This window comes from Mus musculus, chromosome 8 (assembly GCF_000001635.26).
Source record: "Mus musculus strain C57BL/6J chromosome 8, GRCm38.p6 C57BL/6J".
Classification (NCBI taxonomy): Eukaryota; Metazoa; Chordata; class Mammalia; order Rodentia; family Muridae; genus Mus; species Mus musculus.
Window position 1 is genome coordinate 106,705,581 of NC_000074.6, and position 17,648 is coordinate 106,723,228.

Consider the following 17,648-nt stretch of genomic DNA (forward strand, 5'->3'; position numbering starts at 1 on the left):
GAACTCAGGTCCCCCTGAGGAACAGTCAGTGCTCTAACCACAGGGCCTGCTCTCCAGCCTTCTTCTGGTGGGGTGAGAGCAGGTCAGTCTACTTATGAGGGAATCAACCTCCTTTTGGATGGGGATCAATCCTATTGATTTTTTCCCCCGAGATGAGGTGACAGTGTAGCCCTGGCTGTCCTGGAAGTCACTCTGTAGACCAGGCTGGCCTCAACTCGGAGATCTGATCCACCTGCCTCTCTCTGCCTCCCATGTGCTGGGGTTAAAGGTGTGAGCCACCACCATCGCCTAGCTTTGAGTGGTTTTGTTGTTTCTGATTATGGGTTCTAGCTTCTAGCTTCCTTGCATATCCACTAATTTCTATGCATTTTGAGATATTATTCACGTCATAAAATTCACTTGGTTTTGGTAGTGCTGAGGTTGTAACTCAGGCTCTCAGGCATACTAGCCATAAGCTGTGTCTGAGCGTCCAGTACTAAGTTTACCTGTATTTCTTAAAAGATTGCCCAGGTAACCTTGTGCCCTTCATCCTCCCGCTTCAGTCTTCCTAGTGCTGTGCCACCACACCTGGTGAATATTTTGAGGGCCCTCCATAGGGATCTGGCATGCACCCCCAGAAAAGGCCAGAGACTGCATGCTAGAAATACATCCTTTGAAAAGCATTAAACTCTGTTTATAAAAGACTAAGCACTCAACTCTCTGACTTTTTAATTTTGTTTTGATTTTCCTGTGGCACATCAGAATTGTGTGGCGGGAGTGAGGGGAAGGAAGATCTTCTGACATGTGCATCCTGCTCTACAGCAGAGAGAGAGCGAGCGCTTGATTATGATAGATAGCTCTGGAGGGCCAGGTGGAGCGCTCTCAGTGGCCGTGTAGGTGCACACTTCTTCCTGTAAATTATCCACATCCAGGAAGGACTAAGGGGCAACTCCAGTGACTGAGTTGAGGGTCTGGGACTGGGCCCCTCCCTAATGGACCCCGTGGTACTTACATTCTTTTGTCCTCCTGGCACAACTGATTTCATGTTTTCTTTGTCGAGACAAGAACAGGCCCAGGTGTCTTGTTGGCCCCAGAAACTCATTGTGCTTTCCTATTTGGTCGTGTCCTGCTCTGTAGCAGGCAGGCCAATTCTCAGATGGGGGAAGGGGTTGTCCTGAAGTATTTATTAATCACAGCATTTGCCCAGGGCTTCTGAAGAGCAGAAGTGCAGTGTGGGAAAGACTAGAAGATAGTTAATTCCTTTATTTTGTACTTTCTCATTTCCATTTTATCTCTGTTTCCAGATTTGGTGAATCTCGACTTTAATTATCCAGGTCATTTCCCATCCAGTGCAGTGGGTTTCTAATTACGGTTGCTTTGTCAGATTGCGAGTTTGACTCTCTCTGGATTTTTAATTAATCTTACAGAGAAAGTTGGAATAATAGAAACAGTGATGAGAAGAACCTTTAGAAAAAATTTAGAATAACTATTTTTAAAAAATATAGACTCTATAGTTGTTTCTTAGACTCGTTAGGGGATTGGCTTAAGAATTTCTAAAGTCTTAAAAATTCAAGGATGCTTAAGTCGCTCATGTCAAGGGTTAGAATTTGCAGATAACCTGGGCATATCTTTCAATATAAATTGTTGTTCCTTTGTTTGAGACGCTCTTGGGTTGCCCAGGCTGGCCTTCAACTCAACTCAATATGTGTGTGTGTGTGTGTATGTATATATATAGCTTACCTTGAATTTCTGATTCTCCAGCCTGCCTTTCGAGTGCTGTTACAATTGATGAACTTACATTGACATATCAATACTACGTTAATCTATGGTTTATAGTAGTACCTTTTTTTGTTTGTTTTTTTAGAGACAGGATTTCTCTGTGTAGAAATCCTGGCTGTCCTGGAATTTGCTCTGTAGACCAGGCTGGCCTCGAACTCAGAAATCCCCTTGCCTCTGCCTCCCAAGTGCTGGGATTGCAGGTGTCCACACAGTGCCTGTTTGATGCCACACTAGGGCTGAACCCAAGGATTCATGTTTGCTTGGCAAGCTAGTCTACACCTGAGCAACTTCCTCAGCCCATGTTTGTTTGCTTGGCAAGCTAGTCTACACCTGAACAGCATCCTCAGCCCCTGTTTGTTTGGTTTTTTGTTTTTAGCATGGGGTCTTTAAGGCCCAGGCTGGCTTCAAACTCACAATGTGGCTTACATTGAAGTCTTGATCTTCCTGCTTTCACTTCCCAGATTCTTTTTGTTGTAGTTGTTGTTTGTTTTTGTTTGTTTATTTGTTTGTTGGGGGGCAGGGTTTCTTTGTGTATCTCTGACTGTCCTGGAACTAGCCCTGTAGCCCTGTAGTCCTGTTGGCCTCAAACTCATAAGAGACCCACCTGTCTGCCTCCTGAGGACAAGGATTAAAGGTGTGTGCCCCTACCACTTGGCCCGATTCTATTTTTTAAGGGCTAATGACAGGGGAAATGTCTGTCTGTATTCAGTACATATGTACCTGCCACAGTGTTTTTGTCTGTCATTGAAACTACAGATGTGTAGTCCATGAGTATGGAAAGCTGACTTCTTCCCTTCTTCTCTTCTTTTCCTTTCCTCCTCACTCCCCATCTCTCCCTCCCTCAGTTTTCATCCCCTCCCCACCTTCCTCTTCCTCCTGCCCTCTTTGGTGTTTTGAGACAGGGCCTTGTATGTAGTCCAAGCCAGCCTCTAACTCACCATTCTCCCACTTCAGTGGGCTGTATGTTTAGAGAAGTTTTCGTTTTACAGAGTTCCCTTATACCCCGGCCCTCAGCCTCCCCACTAGCCATGTTCCCTCCATGGTAGAACAGCTACAATTGATGAACTTACATTGACATATCAATACTACGTTAATCTATGGTTTATAGTAGTACCTTTTTTTGTTTGTTTTTTTAGAGACAGGATTTCTCTGTGTAGAAATCCTGGCTGTCCTGGAATTTGCTCTGTAGACCAGGCTGGCCTCGAACTCAGAAATCCCCTTGCCTCTGCCTCCCAAGTGCTGGGATCAAAGGTGTGTGCCACCACTGCCCGGCTAAAAGTAACTTTTATTTTCCTGTAGTAATTGTTGTCTCTGAGGCTTGCTGCCCCCGTCTGCTAACCTAGGCCTTGTCCTGGAAGCTTCTAGCCTCCGTGCAGTGTTTCCAACCTCTGAGGTTTACTGCTGAATAAACTCACCCTTTTTAGTTCTTTATCAACTCTGCCTGGTTCAGCTTAGCTGTTCTGGCTCAAACTCCTCTCAAGACTGATTGATTCAATCTAGTCTCTCCCTCCCTCCCTCCCTCCCTCCCTCCCTCCCTCCCTCCCTCCCCACCCCCCTCTCTCATTCTGTGCCTCTCCTGAATTGCTCTGCTTGGCCTCATACTGACTTTGGCAATCTATTCTAATCTTCTGGTTTCTTCTTGTTCTCTGGCTCGTTCTGTCTTCACCTGTGTCTAGCTAGTTCTCTCTCTACCTGCCTGTGTACAGCTGTCCTGGTAAAGCTGCCTTCTCTCTCTCTCTCTCTCTCTCTCTCTCTCTCTCTCTCTCTCTTTCTCTCTCTCTGTCTGCACTGCCCCTTAAGTAGCTTCCGTTCTTCTCTCTCTTCTCATGAGACTTGGGCGTATCCTATTCTGTCAAATCTTTCTCTGATTCATTTTTTTGTCTGCCACCCAATTAGACATCACTCTCTAACATGGGTGCTTCCTTCTACAAACTAACTTTGGGATTAAAGGTGTGTGCTTAAAAATCAAAAACAAAACAAAACATAAAAAAACCTAGAAATAGTTTTGTTTTGTTTTGTTTTTTTTTTTCAGTAAATACCATAATCTCAGTGTGATCTAGTACCCTACAGCTCTAGTTTCCGTGGATCTGACGTCTGAGTTTGACCTCTGCAGGTATTAGGCATGCACCTGGTACACAGACATGCATGCAGGAAAAGTGCTCGTATACATAAAATAGATATATCTAAAAATAAGAAAGAAAAATCCAGAAACTCGAACTTTTTTTCCAGAGCTCACAACTCTGGTAGAGAGAATCAAGTAACCTCTCCCTCCCCCACCTCACTCCTCTGCCACCCAGACCCCACAGACCGTGTGTGTGTGTGTGTGTGTGTGTGTGTGTGTGTGTGTGTGTGTAAGTGTGACAAATTTAAGAAGTTTTAAGGCTTTCTAGGGAGCCTCTTCCTAGAAGCAGACCTTTTTAGAAGTGTCGTGTGATTGAGCTATGCGCTTACATTTGGAGCAGAGGACCAGCTGCAGTCTCTGGGTGCTGTGGAGTTACAGATGTTGGGTTATCAGCTCTGACTCTGGTGTAAAGCAGCGCAAATGCTGGGCCTTCCAAACATATGTGAGCTCTGGGCTGGTCTCCTGGAGGACTTACTGTGTGACTTTAGGTAACATAATTACCATTTGAGTTGTAGGGATGACAAAGGTAACTTTTTTTGTTTGAGAGGTGTTCTCATGTAGCCTAGGCTGGCCAGAAACTTGCTATGTAGCCAAGGCTGGCCTTAAACTTCTCATCCCTTTTCCTCCACTTCCCTAGTGCTGGTTTTATAAGCATATGCCACTATGCCCGGTGAAATAAGGTAACTTTTGGTGGGTTCATAGCATACTGCGGCACATAAGTGCTCAAAAACTGTCAGTTCCTTTTTGGCTCAAAGAAACTCTTTTTAAAAAAAGACTGTTTTAGGCAATATGTTCTGAGAGCTTGCACAGTGCAAAGTACTTGCTATATTAGGTAACAGTCTTGTTCTTTTTCTTCTCACATGTCTTAATTAAACTCAGCAAGTGCATTAGAAGTTCTGGAATACCACTATCAAAGGGATCCCTGTTCTGCAGTCAAGGGCAGCATTTGACTAACTTAGTCTTTAACAGGTAAAATCAAGGTCCAGCCTGCTCTAAATGTCATTGTTTTATTCAGCCATCTTGATTCCATCTGATGTGAGTAGCCCCATCATGATTGTATTAAAATAAATCCATACATTAAGAATGACAGTTTCATTTACTATAGTATCAAAAGTAATTTTAATAGCATAAAACTAAATTTGCATTGTATACTGCTGTGCATTTGATTTAAAACATTAACTGTCATAATCGACCCTTTTAATAGCTATATGGTAAGCTGAGATGGGAGCTGGAGAGAGGGCTCAGCAGCTAAGAGCACTGGCTACTCTTCCAGAGAACCTGGGTTCAATTCCCATTGCTTGTAATTTCAGTTTCTGGGATCAAGACCCACCTCTGACTTCCTCAGGCACGGGCACATTTGCGGTGAGCATACATATGTGCACCCAGGCAAACATACACGTAAAGTGAAAAATCAAAAAATTAAAAAAAAAAAAAACCCCAAAGGTTTAAATGACTTGAGAACTGGGAGTATAATTCAATGGTAGATTATTTGCCTAGCACACAAGAAACTCTGAGTTGGTCCCCAGCACTACATCAAAACAAATATCATTTTCATGATAGTATGGGCTAGACTCCCAGTATTTAGGAAGCAGAGGCAGGAGGATTACTGTGAATTTAAGGCCATCCTTGACTACCTAGTGAGTATTAGCTCAGTGGAGGCTACATGGTAAGAACCTGTTTCAAAAATACCAAAGTATCCAGCTAGAGAGATGGCTCAGCGGTTAAGAGTAATACTGCTCTCCAAAGAACTGAAGTTAAGGTCCCTGTACCCATAGCTGGTGGCTCAAAACTTCATGGGACTCCAGCTGCAGGGGATTTCATCCCCTTTTCTAGCTTCCACGCACATATGGCACATTTGCATACACATTAAAAAAAATCACTAGGTAAATTCCAAACAAACAAGCAAACAACCTTCCAAAAGTGTTTGATCCTTCAGACATCGTGGCACATGTCTCTAATCCCAGCATTGCATAATCAGAAGTAGGTCCATCTCTGTGAGTTCAAGGACAGTCTGGTTTACATAATGAAACCCTGTCTCAAAAATAAAAAGGTCTTATCCATGTTTACTCATACACATAACATACATATATAATCATATGTATGATTTTGAGCAACCTCATAGGTGGCAGAATCAAAATTCACACCCAAGTTTCCTATCCCCTGGTTCCCTAGTTAGTTCTCAGTAGCTATAGTGGTCTCTGGGGCTGTACTCTAGACTGTAGTCATAAGGCTGGAGAATGGCTTAGCAGTTCAGAATCTGTACTGCAGTGACAGAAGGCCAGGGTCAGATTCCCAGCACCCATGTCGGGTGGCTTGTCACTGCCTGTAACCCCAGCTCCAGGGGGATTCAGCTGCTCTGGCTCCCATGGGCACCTGCAGCGCCACTCAGACACAATTATGAGGAGAAGACTGTAGTGACAGTCTCTGAAATGAGGGGTGGAGCTCGGGACGATGCCTTTCTGTTTTGTTTTCTCTGAAACAGAAACACATGATTCTTTTACCAGCTTTTTTCTTTGTAATTTAAGTTTTTAGCAAATCCTACTAGAGATCCTCCAGCAGCCAGAAATATAAATTGATCAATATAAAATTTAGCCTTATGTTCAGATTTTTCTTCTGTAGCTGAGGTTCTATAATCCTGTTAAGTTAGTTAGTACTCAGTGAGTAGTCTAGCTATAAGTTTGATAAAGAGAGGGCTGGGGAGTGTGGCCAAGTTGCTGGGATGCTTGCTTGGAGGTGTGAAGCTACGTTCATCTCCAACGTAGCACGTATGCATGTGATGGCCCATCCCCAGTCCCAGGACTGGAGAGGGTGACTCAGGAGGATTAGAAAGTTCATAGTAAGTAAGTAAGTGAACACATGAATAACAGAACAAAAATAGCCTGGCATAGTTGTATACGCCTTTAATCCTAGCACTCGAGAGGCAGAGGCAGGCGGATCTCTGAGTTTGAGGCCAGCCTGGTCTACACAGTGAGTTCCAGGACAGCTAATATAATAAGACACTGTCTCAAAAAAAAAAAAGTTCATAATGAGTTAGAGGTTAGTCTGGACTACATGAGCCCCTCCCCATTCAAACAAAAAAAGATGCAGGCTATTTTAACTTCTCCACATACGTAGACTGTTGTGAAAATAAAAGCCAGACTCTTTTGACCACTGTGTCTTTTCTCTAGTCCCTCTCAGGAATGTGTGCCAGGCCCTACTGCTTGTGGGTGCTTTGCCAGGTTGATACAGACATGGCTGAGGGCCAGTCTCTATCCTCAGGGACCTCCCAGTGAAGCAGAGAGTGGCAGTAGTGTTCAGTGTGTACCTACTGAACAATGCCCAGAAATGTGGGTCTATCCTCTGTTGTACCGCAGCCCTCTGAACCTACATAAAGACCTGAAGGCCTGTAGAACTTAACATAGACACCTTTGAAAGCTGCGGTGCAGTCTCTGGCATGTGGAAATCTCCTGAAAGGGACAAAGGAACCCCAGACTGCCTTCAGGGTTGCCTGCACAACTCTATTGTCAGTGTAGTCTGCTTTGAGCCGTAACAGTTTCCACAGCTCCCTTCTGGTCTGTACGTTACACCCTGCAACCCTCTGACTAGAAAACCACAGCCCCGTTCCTCCACCCTCGGAAAGCATTTTCTGAAGCAGAGTTGAAACTGGTCTTCAGAGCCTGCTCCCTTGCCGGCTTCAGAGTTAGCATCCCTTCGCATTTTATTAATGATCTTTACTTGTGTAAACACTCCCAGTAACCAGGAACATTTCAGCCAAATAGGGTTTTATTTTGATACCAGGACTTTTGATAGAACAGAAAACAAATTTGTTACACTTTAATCAAGTTGAAAGTTTAGATGTTTCAATAAACATTTAAAACAGTAAAGTATAAAATAGGTTCATAAAACCAAGAAAATATGAGCTCGGGCTTTAATTTTTAAAAAAATTTTAAAAATTTTTATGTGTTTGAATATTTTGCCAGCATGTAGGTATGTGAAGCCATTGCCTGTGGAGGCCAGAAGAGGTCTTTGGATCTCATGGAACTGGAGTTACACATAGTTGTGAATCACCATGTGGGTGCTGGGAACTGAACCATGCTTTGCTAGAGCAGCCAGTGCTCCTAATTGCTGAGCCATCTCTCCATGCCTGAGCTGGGTCACTTTAATATGTACTGTTGGGGGCCGGCAAGATGGCCGAGAGAGGGAATCTTAGCTTGCTGCTATATCTGATGCCCTGAATTCATGTGGTGGAAGGAGAGAACTGACTCTTGTAAATAATAATCTGATTTCTAGATTTTTTTTTTCGAGGCAGGATTTCTCTGTATAGCCCTGGCAGTCCTGGAACTCACTCTGTAGACCAGGCTGGCCTCGAACTCAGAAATCCACCTGGCTCTGCCTCCCAAGTGCTGGGAGGCTGGGTGTGCGCTACCACCACCCAGCTACCTAGTGACTGTTTTCTGCCTCCCTCCCGGGAATATAAGCTTCTTTGAAGCCAGCTTTGCCCTGTATTCTCAGCACCTTGCCTTTGTATAAAAATTAAATAGGTGGGACGTGGTGGTGCACACTTTTAATCCCAGTTCTCAGGAGACAGGCGGATCTAAGACCAGCCTGGTCTACAGAGTGAGTTCCAGGACAGCCAGGGCTACACAGAGAAACCCTTTCTTGAAAAAAAATTTTTTTTAATTAAATAATATATTTGTATAAATTGCTGTACTGTTTTTTTCTTCTAAATATAAAATCACCTTTTTTTTTAAAAATTGGAAAATGTTTGAGATTGAAGCCATGTTAAAATTTGAGTTCAGGCTGTAGCTCAGGGGTGGAGGGCTTGGCAAGCTGAGCTCTGCGCTCAGTGTCTATCACTGCAAGAACAAACCAAAACAGAACAAAAATAGTAAAATTCAAAGTGTGGTGGCTGGTGCAGAAGGAAGGCTCCACAGTACTTACTCTGAGAACAGGGCTCCAGAGCAAGACAATAGGCCCTTACGTTACCTGGTGATCTCTTCTTTTCCCTCCTGCAGTTGGTGATGCTGTAATTAGGCCTGCATATTGCCTCTGAACACAGCCCTACAAGGCCCTTCATTTGCAGCTTATGGAAATTAGATCATGCACAGGAAACAGGCTCTTTAGTTATCAGGTTGCACAGAGGAGTCAAGAGGCACGAGGGCCAGGGTTTGCTGGGAAGACAGAGCTTTTCCCAATCTACACGGAGCTCTCTACAGACTTTCTTAGCAACAGCACTGATTTGTACCCCAGCGCTCTCTTCAAGGTTCCCATCCTCATCTTTAAATAGAACAGCTAAAACTAACAGGGAGAGTTAGATATGCATTTACATTGTGTGGTCATACGTATGTGCGTGTGTATGTATGTATACATGCATGTATGCATGTACCCCTGTGTGATATGTAGCCCTGGCTGGCCTGCAGCAATATAGATGAGGCTGGGCTTGAACTTGTGTGCCGCAGTCCGCCCACCTCTGTCTCCTGAGTACTAGAGTTGCAGGCATTTGCCACCATGTGCAGGTTCAGAGTGTTATAAGTTTTTAAAATACCAGAGTGATTATTACATTTATTTTTGTTTGTTTGTTGTATGTGTGTGTACATGTTCATGAGTATATGTGTACATATGTGTGTCTGTATGTACATTCAGAGGCCAGAGATCAGTGTTAGCTGGCTTCCCGAGTCGCTCCACTTTCTGTTTTGAGATAGGGTCTTTCACTAAGCTGGGCTCATCCAGTTGGGTAGATGGGGTCAGTGAGTCCTGGGGTTACTCCTGTCTCTGCTTCCTAGCACTCAGGGAATCCTTATGCCTGTGTCCACTTTTTATGTGGGTGCTGGGGATCAAATTCAGGTGCTCCTGTTCTCACAGCAAGTGCTTTACTGACTGGGCTCGCTCTCCAATACCCGCACCTCCCCCCGTTCCTGTCCTGACTTTCTCTCTTTTAAAGACAAGGTATTTCTATGTAACCCAGTTTAATCTGGAACTTGCTGCTTAGTCCAGGCTGGCCTAAAACTTTCAGTGATTTTGCTCATTCTGCTTCCGTGATGCTGAGATTATAGACATGAGCTATAATGCCTTTTTTAAAAAAAAGTTTTTATTTATTATTGTATGCATATGAGTACACTGTTGCTTTCTTCAGACACACCAGAAGAAGGCATCAGATCCCATTACAGATGGTTGTGAGCCACCATGTGGTTTCTGGGAATTGAACTCAGGACCTCTGGAATAGCAGTCAGTGCTCTTAACCACCGAGCCATCTCTCCAGCCCCACATAATGCCTTTTTTTTTTTTTAATTAAAGATTTATCTATTTATTTATTTATTTATTATATGTAAGTACACTGTAGCTGTCTTCAGACACTCCAGAAGAGGGAGTCAGATCTTGTGATCGGATGGTTGTGAGCCACCATGTGGTTGCTGGGATTTGAACTCCGGACCTTTGGAAGAGCAGTTGGGTGCTCTTACCCACTGAGCCATCTCACCAGCCCCCATAATGCCTTTTTTTAAAAGACAGGGCTTCTCACTATAGCCCCAGCTGGATCAAACTCAGAGCAGTCCTTTGCTTTGGTCTCCTGAATGCTGGGATTTCGAGTTTGGGCTACTGTGAGCATATCTTTTGAACAATTCTTAATTTAAAGAATATAGAGCATCCATTAAACATCATGGTTTGGAAGAGATGAACCACAGTGAGCTGTTTTGTTTCTAACGAAGGTTTTAGTTTAATTTTCCTTTTCTTTCAGCCCTAAGGACAGTCCAGCAGCACAGGCCCCACCACTGAGCTCAGTGCCTTGCCCTTCTGACTGGGTTTTAGTTTTCCTAATTGATAATAAGCTGTTACACCAGCCTTCTGCAGTGGGAAAGCTACTGTGGAGATTACAGTAGCCACATCAGGAGGCTCAGAGGCAGCCGGAAGCTAGGAAAGCAAGGGTCAGGAAGTGGGTGAGTTGCCTTGTGTTTGGGCTGTTTTTCAGTCTGCGTGTGGGAGAAGGTGCTGGAAACCACCCTTCCCTGCTTTCAACCAGCATGGCTCCATTGGCAGGCTGAGCACAGACTAGAACTTTGTGTCTCGGAAGAAAATGCTGTTTAAGATAAACTGCAGGTTCCTTGCAAGGCTGGCAATGAGCTCTCGTTGCCCTGGCCTGGTCGTAGTTTGTCTCTCTGTGTCCTTGTCCCTAGGTGTATGTGGTGGCAAATGAACCTGTCCCAGTGTTGCTGGACTCGCTGCTTCCGCTCCTCCGGGTGTTCTTTTCTCTCTACTGTTTTACCCAGCAGAGTGTGTCTCACATAAGGTAAGCAAGCAGACCGGATACGCTTAGAATTAGAATCCCATTTGTCTGTAAACGGTCAAGTTTAAATTAGGGCGAGACTTTCTCTCAAAGTCAGGAAGATGTTTGGGGACTCTTACTCAGCCTACACAGAAAGAAAGAATGAGGATTTTGCAGGTTGAGGGAAATTGGGTGTAGTTTTGGGGATGATTTTCCATAGCCTATTCTGTACAGTAGAAGGGAAAGGTATCTCCATGGACCACCATGCCATTGTTTGATCGGTAAGAAATCCTGCGTTTTATTGTCTCTGGGAAGTGGGAAACCAGTGGGAGTTTATGATGCCCAAGTGGAGTGTTGGAGAGTAAGTTTGAAAAGTGCAGATTTGATGTGACTGCATAGTTTAACCTGGAATTTGGCCTTAATATGCAGAGTCTTCAGTATAGAAGAAAGGGGCTTCTTAGTCATCTACAATCCCCTTTCTGTGTTACTTTAAAACGGATTCAGTTAGGGGCTGGAGAGATGGCTCCACGGTTTAGGCGCCCTGGCTGCTCTTCCATTCCCAGCACCCACATGGAGGCTAACAACTGTAACGGCAGTCCCAGGACATCTGATACACAAACATAAGTACAGGCAGAGCATTCACACACATAACATTAAATAAATACATTTTTAAAAAGATTGATTTTTGGATTAGCTCTATTTTCAGTCGTTTGTGGCATTTCTTCCACATGGTAGGAGTTTATAGTTCCATCCTTTCCTGGGTCACTATGAAGACACTGTGTAAACTGGAGTCCCTAGAAAGGTCCCTGACAAATTATAAGCTCAATAACTCAGAGCAGTCATTAGTATGGCTGCTAATGGTGAAGAAAGACACTCAGCCCTGTAGTTAAGACTAAATGTCCAGCCTAAAAATAAAAATAAAATCTTTTTAAAAAGTAAAAAAAAAATTAAGTTCTCATAGCACCGTTCCATCCTCATCAAAGACTGACGGGGGAGCATGGGCCTACCCCAGCCCCTTCTAGTGAGTGGGGTGGCTTCTAGAGCCAAGGGTTAAGCTACCCCTGGGTGACCTCCAGGGCACTGTACTCTGAAATTTGTAAGATGCATGCTTCCCTGTCGAGTGTCAGCAGCCAGTGGCCGGGCAGCATTGGGATCAAGTGGAACCTGACGGTCATCGTGTCTTCCCCCCCCCCCCCCCCCCCCCCGCATAGCTTGCTAGCTTCATGGAATAAGATGACAAGCTCATTCATTCATAACTGCTTCATCTACCAGGTCACTTTGCCAAGAGATCTTGTTATGGATTCTGGTGAAGCTGGAAAGGAAGAAGGCAATCGCCAGCCTGAAAGGATTTTCGGGGTTGGACAAAACCGTGCCCACTCTCCACCCTCAGTGTCAGTTTAGAGCCGCTACGCACGGTGGCATCGTGATTACCGCCAAAGAGGCCATTAGGTGAGCTTACCAACCCCCGATTGTCACGCCTGACAGAAGTTTTTATACGACACTGTTCTGTGAGTCAGCCGCTAAGGGGCGCTGATGGAAAGGAAACCAGAAACAGGCAGCCAAGGCGCTTGCTATTTATAATCTTTAAAGAAACCAGAGCCTTAAATGATCCTCTGGGTGTTATTCCAAGATGCCAGCTAATAGTAGGTGTGGTTTGCTGGCGCCTCCCGGCTCTACACCGCAGCAAGCCCAGCTACTGCCCAGTGTTCGCCAGTGACTCAGAGCACAGGGCAGCACATGTTCACCGCAGCTCCCGAGCAGTCAGTCCAGTCTGTCTCTGACTCAAAGAGCAGGATGCATGTGTGCCTTATTACGATTATTACTGTATTTGTCTTGTCTGTGTCTGTGCATTGCTTGCATGCCTGATGGAGCAGAGGGTATCCAGTCCCTGGGAACTGTGTGGATATTGGGAATCAAACCCAGATCCTCCACTCCCACCCCAGCCTTATTCTTAGGGGAAATTGTCTGATTACTGTCATTGGTAATTTTGTAATGAGTTTGTTTCTCATAAGAATGGATTAGAACGTACTAAATAGACTTTAGTGGAGTGGATCATTTATTTCTCCAATGTCTCACAAGTATTTTATTTTATTTTATTCATTTTTTTGTTTTGTTTTGTTTTGTTTTATTTTTGTCCTGCTGAGACTGACCCTAGGGCCGCATGCACACTGGGCATCTGAGCTTTGCCCCTAGCGCCGTGAGCATGTATTTTAGACTGTTTGCGCTTTCTGAGATTTGTGGAGGGTGCTGTTTTCTCAGAACCTAGGCTTCCCTTGGCTGTCCACATGGAGTGTGTCGCTGGTCCAGCTGCTCACTTCCGCCACATCCAAAGAGTTGCTGCTTGTTGAAGTGCTTACATTTAACTTTATAGTCATGATTAATCTAGTGAACATTTAAAACATAAACAAATATGATTGACTTGACGAAAATAGAAAAAAATATGTATTAAAGTAGAATTATCAGAATGAATGGAAGCTTCCTGAGAACTGATGAATTTTAGCAGCTTTATCACTGTGCCCATTGAGTGTAAGAATTTAGAATTATTTGGCATGCTTAATTAGTGCACATGTATATGAAAACCCACAGTTCTCACTGAAATTACTATTTTGCTTCCTGATGAGAATATAGTTAGCAACCAGTGATTAAATGAATCTCCATCCACTGCCAGAAGCAACCACTCCTTAAAATCTGGGGTGTCTGCTCAGGTTAGGGGTATAGTCCTTTTGATATTATACACAAACACATACATACACACACACACACAAAAGTTACATGAACACCTGGGTTTAAATAGGGCCCACAGACACTTAAAGCAGTCAGAGTTCCCAAAAAATTGAAAATTTCATGTGTGTGTGTGTGTGTGTGTGTGTGTGTGTGTGTGTGTGGTGTGTGTGTATGTGTGTGTGTGTGGTGTGTATGTGTGTATGTGTTGTGTATGTATATGTATGTGTATATGTATGTGGTGTGTGTGTGTAATCATTTGTTCCCAAAGCAGCTGATCTGTTTCACCACTTTCCTTTCACCCTGCCATTAGCCCAGCAGAAGTTTCCAGTAAGAAAGTGTTTTAAAGAAAATTTAAGCCAGGCACAGTAGTACACACCTTTAATCCCAACATTTAGGAGGCAGAGGCAGGCAGATCTCTGTGAGTTCAGAGCTAGTCTGGTTTTCCTAGCGAGTTCCATGCAGCCTGGGCTATATAATGAGACTGTCTCAGAAGAAACAGACAAAAACAAAAGCCCAGCTCTATTTGAGCGCTTAGATAGGAGTGTTGGAGGCAGATCTTTTTAAACTTCTTTATTGTTGCTGCTTGTTCACTATGGAGCTCAGGTTGGTCTAGAATTTACTGTGTAGTCCAGGCTGGCCTCAAACTTGAAGCAATCATCCTACATTAGCCTAAGTATGTGCTATAGGGATGAACCACCACACCCAGCATCAATGATCATTTTCTTTAGACACACCTGACCTTTTTTTTTTTTTTAATTTTTCAATAAATCATGTCTAAAGCCACTTCCTTTACAAATCTTTTCCTATTTGAGAAATAAATGATCATACAGACTAAAGCAGTTTAGCTTCTAATAATAAATACCTTGCATTCTTCAGCCCGAACATAAAGGAAAATATTTTCAAGATCTGTCTGAAGATTACCTATATGGAAATATTGTTACTTTAGAATGTCACTCTGAGGTTTCAGCTTCCGAGGTGGCATAGCAGGTGAATGTGCTGTGCGCAGGCCTGAACCTGAGTTGGATTCCTGGATCCCACAAGGTGTCAGCAGATAACTGATTCCTGAGAATTGTCCCCTGTCACCCACATGCAACCTTGTGCCAACACACATGTGCCTCTGTAGCCACACATATAGTATAAAATAACCCTTTTAAAAAAGAGAATTATGGAGATTTCTAGGAAACATGCTGCTTTATCAACACTGACGTGGGCGATCTTGCCCTGTGTTGCAGCGATGATGAAGATGAAGCCCTGTACCAGAAGGTGTCTTCAGAGCAGAGCCAGGTGGAGCACCTTGGGGACTTGCTGCTGCACTGCCAGCAGTGTGGGTTGGCAGGAGATTTCTTCATCTTTTGTCTGAAGGTAAGAATCCACACAGTCACACCAATCCATTCTGGGGTAGCTCTAGGAGAGCCTTTGTCTTTATGAGCATTCATAATTTTAGGTCCTAAAATTTAGCTTCCAGTTTAGGACCAATAAACAGAAGACAGAGAGTAATTAACTCAGCTGCTCATAGGCTCTGGAATGGACAAGGGAGGGACCGTCAGTGGGACAGGTGAGTTACCGGTGTGCTCTGCCTACTCTGCTAGCTCATCTGCATTGAAATGTTAGACATGAACAAAGCTGCCTCGTTAGTCTATGAAAGGGTTAATCTTTGCTCCGTGTTGACAGTAAGATCTCTTTTGAAGTTAATAGCAGGTTCTGAAGCCAAGAGTAATCCCTTATCCTTTCTTGGCCTGGTGTGCAGTCAGGTATTTGGAAGGGAAACTCAGCCATTCTGCCTCCCTCTTTTCGCTCTGTAACCACTTAAAACCTTTTCCTGTTCCTGCCGAGTGCCATTGTTGGCACTTCCCTTGGCCCCAGTCTCCAGTAGTAACTTGTACTCCATAACGTTAGCGCTGCCTGGTATCTGCTGCTGTCCGCTCTCTCAAGTCTGTCCCGAGAGAGTGTCTGAAGTTTAAGGATGAGTGGTGGCTGGGCACGGGAAGCTCATGTCTCTAGAACTTGAAGTAGGGATGTTTCTTTTGGTGCTTTCTCATCTCTATGTTCAGGCCCGTCTCTGCGTCAGCCACACACTCTGATGTCTAAGGAGGCGTGAGCCCAGTTGTATGCTTTGTTTCCAGTTGCTCTTTGGGTAGGAGCACTGGCTGCTTTCACAAAAGACCTGAGTTCAGTTCTCAGCACCTACATTGTGGCTCACAACCTCTGTAACTCCAGTTCCAGGGGATCCTTCTGATCTTTACATGCACCACACACACTCAGACACACACACACTCAGACACACACTCACACACACACACACACACACACACACTCACACACACACACTCAGACACACACACACACACACTCACTCACACACACACTCAGACACACACACACACACACACACTCACTCACACACACACTCAGACACACACACTCAGACACACACACACTCAGACACACACACACTCAGACACACACACACTCACACACACACTCACACACACACTCAGACACACACACACACACTCAGACACACACACACTCAGACACACACACTCAGACACACACACACTCAGACACACACACACTCAGACACACACACACTCAGACACACACACACACACACACTCAGACACACACACACACACACTCAGACACACACACACTCAGACACACACACACACACACACACACACACACACACACACAGTATCCATACACACATGTAGGCAAAACACTCATACACATAAAATAAAAATAAATGAAATGCCAGGCAGTGGTGGCGCATGCCTCTAATCCCAGCACTCGGGAGGCAGAGGCAGGTGGATTTCTGAGTTCAAGGCCAGCCTGGTCTACAGAGTGAGTTCCAGGACAGCCAGGGCTACACAGAGAAACACCGTCTCGAAAAACCAAAATAAATAAATAAATAAATAAATAAATAAATAAATAAATAAATAAAATTAAATTAAATCTTTTTTTTTTTTTAAAGGGCCCAAATCAGCCAAGTGTGGTGGTACATGCCTGTAATAGCAGAGGTCTGGAAGCTGAGGCAGGAAAACGATTTTGAATTTCAGGCCAGCACAGGTTATTTAAGGAGACTGTTTCCAAAACAAACAAAACAAAATGCTACCATCACGCAATCAAAGGGCTTTATTCTAAATCCCAGTTTGTTTGTTATTTGAAGGGTCTCATGTAGCCTGCGTGGCCTCAAACTATTTAGCCAGTGATGACCTTGAACTTCTGCTCTTCCTGCCTCTACTTCCTGAGTGCTAGGATTACAGGCATGCGTGGTACAGTTCCTGGGATGGAACCTAGGAATACACGCATCCTAGGCAAGTCCTCTACCAGCTAAGCTGTATCCGGTCAACCCAAGCCCCTTAAACTATGGGTCCTGATTCCAGAGGAGGTCACATAGTAAATGTGTGTGTGTGGGTGTGTGTGTGTGGGAGGGAGGGGTCACAAAACATTTGTCAACACTAAGATTTCTGAACACAAAATAGCCAAAACATAATTCAACACGACGAGATGGGGAATGAGCTTGGGGCGTTTCTGAGAGCTTGTGCACCAGGCAGCCTCACCGAGGCCTTGGTTCTGAGCACATAGCATATGCACTTTGCACTGCACAGGCTGTCATGCCATTCAACGCGACAATATTTCCACTCAGATTTGAGGTCATTGTAGGCTGTAAATCATAGCACCTCTGCTTTCAAAGAAACAATGTTTTAACAGTGGGGAACAAAGACCATCATTCTTTAGCAGGCAAATAATAAGCTAGTATGTTTTTTAATTTTATTGCATCAGAATTGTTGATTTTAAACA

General features: G+C 44.2%; 1 protein-coding gene across 1 annotated transcript in view; it reads left to right on the forward strand.

The window, feature by feature from the left end:
* Tango6 (transport and golgi organization 6) overlaps positions 1 to 17,648 on the forward strand; it is a 168,372-nt gene that overhangs the window by 22,513 nt on the left and 128,211 nt on the right. Inside the window, exons 8-10 of the mRNA NM_173037.1 lie at positions 11,029 to 11,141; positions 12,390 to 12,566; positions 15,074 to 15,203. Coding sequence (NP_766625.1) covers positions 11,029 to 11,141; positions 12,390 to 12,566; positions 15,074 to 15,203 — 420 coding nt within the window. The remainder of the gene's footprint in view (positions 1 to 11,028; positions 11,142 to 12,389; positions 12,567 to 15,073; positions 15,204 to 17,648) is intronic.